The 7,400-nt window shown below is 48.4% G+C and overlaps 3 protein-coding genes and 1 pseudogene across 4 annotated transcripts; all 4 read left to right on the top strand.

Moving 5' to 3' along the window:
• The first annotated feature begins 767 nt into the window (after nt 1-767).
• TEOVI_000319700:pseudogene lies at nt 768-2,573 on the top strand (annotated as a pseudogene). The gene has a single exon. A coding segment is annotated over exon 1 (1,806 nt).
• A 689-nt stretch (nt 2,574-3,262) lies between these two features.
• On the top strand, nt 3,263-3,835 carry TEOVI_000319800 (40S ribosomal protein S9, putative; the record flags this gene model as incomplete). The annotated part of the gene is made up of 1 exon (XM_067226149.1): nt 3,263-3,835. One exon carries the CDS (start codon nt 3,263-3,265, stop codon nt 3,833-3,835), a length of 573 nt encoding a protein of 190 aa, XP_067082250.1.
• Nucleotides 3,836-4,146: 311 nt separating this feature from the next.
• On the top strand, nt 4,147-5,265 carry TEOVI_000319900 (fructose-bisphosphate aldolase, glycosomal; the record flags this gene model as incomplete). Its single annotated transcript, XM_067226150.1, has 1 exon — nt 4,147-5,265. One exon carries the CDS (start codon nt 4,147-4,149, stop codon nt 5,263-5,265), a length of 1,119 nt encoding a protein of 372 aa, XP_067082251.1.
• Nucleotides 5,266-6,130: 865 nt separating this feature from the next.
• TEOVI_000320000 (uncharacterized protein) lies at nt 6,131-6,688 on the top strand (the record flags this gene model as incomplete). The annotated part of the gene is made up of 1 exon (XM_067226151.1): nt 6,131-6,688. One exon carries the CDS (start codon nt 6,131-6,133, stop codon nt 6,686-6,688), a length of 558 nt encoding a protein of 185 aa, XP_067082252.1.
• Nucleotides 6,689-7,400: the final 712 nt, after the last annotated feature.

Genomic DNA, 7,400 nt, shown 5'->3' on the forward strand with positions numbered 1-7,400 from the left:
GTACTGTCTGTTCCATGCAGGAACATCAACAGGGCGCCACACCGCTCAGCGCCACAACTACACACTACCCGCAGGCCGTTTCGTTCGTATATTTTTTTTGTTGTGCTTCAACAAAAAGCATCCCCTCGCGAACTATTCGTGCTGGGAAGCCCGCGAAAGAAATGGCCGGACCCTAAAACGTTAAAAATTTACGTTTTCTCTTTGATAACGTTACAGAAAAGAGGACCGAACGTAAGTTTTTTTTTTTTTTTGAAAGCCCACCCATCCGACCCCTCCTCACCTCGCGTGGGAGGCGAGTTAGTGACAGTTTCAGCACTTCCTTATCGCAAATTTTCTTTAACTTGAAATGTTGATTAACCCCTTCTGTTCTTTGAGCGTGCTGATGACCTACCAATTTATAAAACCTTTTTAATTTGTTTTTTCCTTTTTTTTGGGGGGGGGTGGTGGTGGTGTAAGGTAGGTAAGGTACTAACTTTTCTGCTCCCTTTAAACAGAAGATACGATCGAACCAAAAAAAAAAATACGAAGGAGAAATTCTTTTTTTAGTGGAGAATTCTTCAAAGGTGTGATCAAGTTAAAGAGGGGCCACGGCAGCGGTTCTCAGCGCAGACTTCATTAGATAATAAGAACGTACCAAAAAACGGGCGGTGACAGCAACGAGAGGGGGAACATTTCGCATAATTTATTTATTATTATTATTTTTTTTTTGGCTTCTAAGCAGAAGCCAATAACGGCAACGACGACAGGGTGAGTAGTGGCAAAGTTGAATGCATCACACGGGGATGCCCAATACCCCGCCTCGCGCTTCACAGCCCCGTTACAACTGGTTGGCGGATAACAGAGCCTTGACGCAGGTGCTCACGCACTCAGATAATATGGGTCGATTACCCGTTGACATTGTTAGGGATGCCGTTTGCGGTGGCGTTGTATGCGCCTTCACGGACGAAAAAAACCGATACGATGATCAGGTATTTCTTCCGTCGTCGTGTGATCTTACGGCACTTGCCTTTCTTATATCAGAGGGTTTCTTCGCACCATTTCTCCACCGTACTGTGGGGGATTGGTTTCAGCAATACACAATACTGACGGAATCGGGATTTTTTGAACCACTTTCAATTCCTGTGCTTCTTTTCCCCGATTGTTTTTATGACGCCTCGTTCATTGACACATCATTGCCGAGAGTTTTGTCTCCTACGCCTAGCACAAATGGTAGCATTTCGAGCATGCCAAGTGATTCAATTTCATCGACAGCAGCTGATGTGTTGCACCTCCACAATCTGCGGTTGCAGGTGGGTGTTCTTCTTCTTAAAAGTATCAATGAGGTCCTACGAGATGCGGAAGTTTGGAAACTGAAGGCCAATAGACAAAAAAGAGGGCAAACCCCTCCTTCCGATGTGGTCGTTGCCAACGCTGTCATCGCACTCTTTTATGAAGTGAAGATGCTGTTACTCTGCTGTATTATTAGCACAGAACAGGCTTACCCAAAGGATGGCAGTCATGAAGAAACCCCTTTTAAGTCTGCGAGGAGCTACTTTGAAAGTATATTTAGCACAAAGGAGTTACGTAGAATTTTTGAGGAGCGTAGCAGACCGGGGGCGGAAGAAGTGATGAGGTGGTTTGATTCCACCTTGGGTGCGTTAACATCGACAGTATCGGGATTATTTTCCAGTTTGCAAGAACGACTGCAGGAATTGCTGAATGATGTGTCAGTTGACGGCCGCAGGGTAACAGGAACTCCTGTACAAATTCTTCACCGTCCTCACGACTCCACGAGCACTAATGTGCTACAACTTCCTTTTGTTCAATCAAAACTCCCTCACCTCCCTCTCCAAACAGGTGAGTTGGCGACACTTCTTTCGCCAAACCCCGGAGAGATGCTGCTGTGTGATTCAGTTCCATCCCCACTCTCACTGTTGCTACGGCGTTGTGCCACGGTTAAGATGTCTGCCCTGGAACTTCGAGACGGGGTGGAGCAACTCGCAATGAATCCGTGGTGGGCTCTTCATTATGCAGCTTCGCAAACCGTCCAGCGCCAGCTATCCGATACTCAGTTTATTCGTTCGGCTGTGGGGAAGAATTCTTGCTTCCTGATCGAGATAGTGCGGTGGTTGCGGGATGTACCTTCTGATGAGGCAAAGGATGTAGCAAAGGAGAGAGGCAGCGCTTGTAGCAATTCCGAGGGCACGAAGCAACAAAATGGAAGAACAAATGAGGAAAGTAATAGGGAGCAGCGGCTTTTGTTGGGGTTGTCTACTTCAAATGAAATTATCGACCACGTTGTTCACGATCTCCCCTTTGGCACCGCCGTTGCACAATTAATACGTGAACTCGTTGGCAGTAACTTGTTCACAGAGGAACAGTTGCACAGGTGGATCGGGCGCTCACTTAAAGATGTAGAGAGTAAACCACCTGCAACAATCGGATGTTTTGCGGCACTTCTTGTTTTCGTTCTTCTTCACAGTAGGTGGGAACTCCCAGCAGATATACGAGAGATGACAGTCCAACTCTGCTCGCAGAACAAACAGCAGCAGGACTGTGTTCAACTGATTAACATTTTGCAGCGGGGCGCTTAGCGTTGACGCACTCGCGCAAACGTTGAGTGGTGCCGCATTTGGAAGACATTTCCTTGATGGGTGCTGAGTGGAGTTGTCTTCCGAGGGACTTTGTGCCAAACAGTGTAACAAATTGCTAAAATCGAATAACGCGCCTCTGGGCAGAACAATCGCGCATGAGGTTTCCCTTGTGACTTCACTGGAACAATAGGTGTTATTATGGAAGAGTGTGCCCCAGCAGGAGGAAAAAAGGGGGTGAGGGAAAACCACGTCACAACACAAGCCTCATATTCGTGTAAAAAATAATAACAATAATTTTTCATTTACCAGTTGTATCAGTCTTTACTCTTTAAAAAAAAATGCTTCGACTCACCTGACACGTACCCTTAAGCATCAATAAAGCGGTTGCTTGCTACTCGTGTTATTATTCGCTCGCCTGTCCAAAGCGTGAGGAAGCGAGCTTTGTTGCTGTGCACGTTTGTCCGCTTTGAGTTTATTTAGTCCCCGTCCTTTGTGTCGTATTGGTAGTAACTTTTTCAGTGTCCAAGCAAATTTATTTGGTGCTAATGTAACATGAATAATGAAAGTCGAATCGCCCTCTCGATGTGTTTGCTCCCCTGTACAAGCGCTTCCTCTTCCTTTTCTTTTCGTGCCTACACTAACTTTTATTTATGTATTGCATTATTTACGTGCTTACGAAAGGGGTTAAAATGCGCAACTACAACAACTTCAACCGTGTTTGGAAGGCCCCACGACGCCCCTTCGAGAAGGAGCGTCTCGACCGCGAGATGAAGCTCTGCGGGCAGTACGGTCTCCGCTGCAAGCGCGAGATTTGGCGCGTCAACATGACTCTCTCAAAGATGCGTCGCACCGCGCGTCTTTTGCTGACGCTTCCGGAGAACCACCCGCGCCGCCTTCTTGAGGGCTCTGCAATTATGCGCCGCTGCCACGGATATGGTTTCCTCGATGAAGATAAGGACAAACTCGATTATGTGCTTTCGCTCACCGTTCCCGACATTCTCGAGCGCCGCCTTCAAACGGTCGTCTTCAAGCATGGCCTCGCAAAGTCAGTTCACCACTCCCGTGTTCTTATCCAACAGCGGCACATTGCCGTTGCTAAGCAGATTGTTACGATTCCTTCCTTCATTGTCCGCGTGAGTTCTGAGCACCATATCGCCTTTGCGGATGCGTCGCCATTCGGCAACGGCCGACCGGGTCGCGTGAAGCGTGTGAAGAGGAACGCTGCGAAGAAGGGTAGCGGTGGCGGTGATGATGACGAGTAAAGATGTGAATGTGTCAAAAACCCTCATTACTGACGTTCTTTCTACTTTCTTTATTCTTTCTGAGTAAAATCTTTTCTCCTCATCAGCATTGCTGGGTCTGTTGCGCGACCAGGACGCGGGTGCTCAAGCTGTGTAGAGCACGCGCTTCCTTACATATTTCTCTAACAGGCAGGGAAGCCTAACAAAAACACTTGGCTTATTTTTTGCCCCCTCATGTCTTGTACAAATATTTGCGATAGCTTAGCTATCAGCCACATTAATCAAACAAGTATACCAACAAGCCCGAAAACATAAACTCAACTGCAACGAAGATGTCCAAGCGTGTTGAAGTTCTGCTTACCCAACTCCCTGCGTACAACCGCCTGAAGACGCCATATGAAGCGGAACTGATTGAAACCGCCAAAAAGATGACCGCCCCCGGTAAGGGTCTCCTCGCCGCCGATGAGTCCACTGGTTCATGTTCGAAGCGCTTTGCGGGCATCGGTCTCAGCAACACTGCAGAGCACCGCCGTCAGTACCGCGCTCTCATGCTGGAATGCGAAGGTTTCGAGCAGTACATCAGCGGTGTCATCCTGCACGATGAGACCGTGTATCAGAAAGCTAAGACCGGCGAAACATTCCCTCAGTACCTCCGTCGTCGTGGTGTGGTGCCTGGCATCAAAACCGATTGCGGTCTCGAGCCCCTCGTGGAGGGCGCCAAGGGCGAGCAGATGACTGCTGGTCTCGACGGTTACATCAAACGGGCCAAGAAATACTACGCTATGGGCTGCCGCTTCTGCAAGTGGCGCAACGTGTACAAGATCCAGAACGGCACCGTGTCTGAAGCTGTTGTTCGTTTCAACGCTGAAACACTCGCTCGCTACGCTATCCTCTCCCAACTCTGCGGTCTTGTCCCTATTGTGGAGCCTGAGGTGATGATCGATGGCACTCACGACATTGAGACTTGCCAACGCGTTTCGCAGCATGTGTGGTCGGAGGTGGTTTCTGCACTCCACCGCCACGGCGTTGTATGGGAGGGATGCCTGCTGAAGCCCAACATGGTCGTCCCTGGCGCTGAATCCGGCCTCAAGGCCACTGCGGAGCAGGTTGCCGAGTACACCGTCAAAACCCTCGCCCGTGTTATTCCCCCTGCGCTCCCCGGCGTGACGTTCCTATCAGGTGGCCTCAGTGAGGTTATGGCCTCCGAGTACCTCAACGCTATGAACAACTGCCCGTTACCACGCCCATGGAAACTGACCTTTTCATACGCCCGTGCACTTCAGTCCAGCGCCATAAAGGCGTGGGGTGGAAAGGAATCTGGTGTCGAAGCTGGCCGCCGTGCGTTCATGCACCGCGCAAAGATGAACTCACTTGCCCAACTCGGCAAGTACAACCGTGCTGATGACGACAAGGACTCGCAGTCTCTGTACGTTGCTGGCAACACATACTAAAATAATTATGCCCATTTAGTTGGCTTTTCCCTTGTCTCGTGTCTTTTCCGTGGAAAGGTTCCCGGAGTAATCTGATGGCACAGCAGGGAGGTGCGCCTGCAGGTTGGTTAGGAAGGGGGGATGATGTAAAAGAAAAAAATGGGGGGATATCTTATGTTTAAGAGGATAAATAATGTGAAGGGGCTTTATATGCTTGCTTGGTTGTCTCGTTGGTGTATGGGGAATTTGCATGTTTGCTTTGGAGCACGCGTGGTACATCAATGGGATCATATCTTGCTGCCTCCCGCAGTCACCGTGCGGAGCTGCCGGTGCCCCGTTTCTCATAGGCGTGTGCACCTTCCGTCTGAGACCTGTAAATGGTTAAAAAGGAATATATAATTACCTTTTGAAAAGTGGTAAAAAACGAATATATGTTTTTTTTGGTTTTAATACGCTCTTTTGTGTGTATGAGAGGAATAAATAAGTGTGTGTGTGTGTGTGTTGTTGAAAAAATGAAGGACACGAAAGCGCTCATTAAGGGTGGGGATACACCAGGCATAATTATCCGAAAATATTTTGATGCACCAAATAAGTGAACATACTGACGAAATCAAAGAGTTGGAGGATGGATAGGGAGGCCTCATTGGCAGTGGTAAATTGATTTGACTTGAATATGATACCCTCTTACTGTTTCATTGCCACTACAAGTTGGTTTCCTTCCCCGGATGAATGGTCGTGAGGACATCCTTTTATGTGCCTTTGAGCCTCTTTATTTTCACTTCTTGTACCCTTATTTTACTCGCCATGCCATCGATACTTTGCTTGTGGTGGCAGTCGTGTGGGTTACCTGTTCGCTTGTTAAGGTGGTTAATTCCTTTGGTAGAAGATGGATGATGGTGTAGAAGCCAAGCCCCTCTGCTTGACACGGGAACAAATTGATAAGCAAGTAGAGCGGCTGTCGCGCCGGCCGGAGCAGCGAACGCTACCGGATCCGTTTCCTGTTTGTCCGACTGTGCGAATGTCGAAGGAGCAACTTGAGCAAGTTACGAAACGTGTGTTTTATCATTATTCGGAGAAACACGCCGAAGCGTTGCGACTTGCGGAAGAAAGGCGCGAGAAGGAATGCGGGGTTGCATCCACTGTATTGAGCGCGAGTGATGTGGATGACATCGTGAAGCGTTTGTACTATGAGGGAATGGAGCGTGTGAAGGTGGGTCGCAAGGAGGCTAGTGACCGTCTGTTGTTTAAGTCAACCAAGGTTCTTCCAGTTATCTCGCTAAAGAGGTTTGTCAACGACATGTATCTACGCGGTTTGGAACGGGAAAAGAAGAAGGAGGAAAAGCTGTACGAGAAGTACATTCTCCCTACAGAGATTCCCAATCTGAGGATATCGAAGTCTCAAGCCGCGGAGTCAGCAGTGCGCTTGTCACGTCGACATGAATAATCACTGTGTATCATTTATCCGGGTGTAGTGACGGTGAGTTTCTCGTGGCTGAAGGGGGTTCCTTGCACCATTTGTACTGTGCACTGCGTAACTAGCATTTTGCCTCTGTTGCTCCTTAAGGGCATAGGTTCATGTAGATTAGCGTCCCGGAGGAATTAGTGTGGAATTGTGTTGGAGAAGCTTCTTGCCTCCGTTTTAGACCACGATTGTGATAGCCATGACTGTGTGGACGTTTTCCGTGTGTCCCGTGATTGGTGCCCTGTGTTTCCACCTGAAGGTGATTTCCTCCTTATCATTTGATTCTTCACTATGATATTCATTTTCACCTTTTAATTTTTTCGTGTGTATGCATTTCACGTAAGGAGTTTAACTAGGGGTAGTCAAGGCGAGCTGATGGAAGACGATGCTGATGCCTACCTTCGGCGGGTGTCTCAACTGAAGCGGAAACACTTCAGAAAGGATTCTGTCACTGCATATCATCCCACGCCGGTGGAGGTGGAAACAGCCGACACCAGACCTATACATACCGTGGCTCGAAGGCTACCAATGAAGAAACGAAAGCGGATGTGTGATGATGATGAATTTGACGTTGTTTCTCTTGCGAGGGACGCTGTCAATGTTTCTTCTTGTGGAGTTTTTGTCGCGGATGGTCCTTCTACCAGTCCATTGGTTGGTTGTAATGGTGATAGAAAAGTATTGCAACAACCGGTGA

This window comes from Trypanosoma equiperdum (assembly GCF_001457755.1).
Source record: "Trypanosoma equiperdum strain OVI genome assembly, contig: ctg_687, whole genome shotgun sequence".
In the NCBI taxonomy this organism is placed as follows: domain Eukaryota; phylum Euglenozoa; class Kinetoplastea; order Trypanosomatida; family Trypanosomatidae; genus Trypanosoma; species Trypanosoma equiperdum.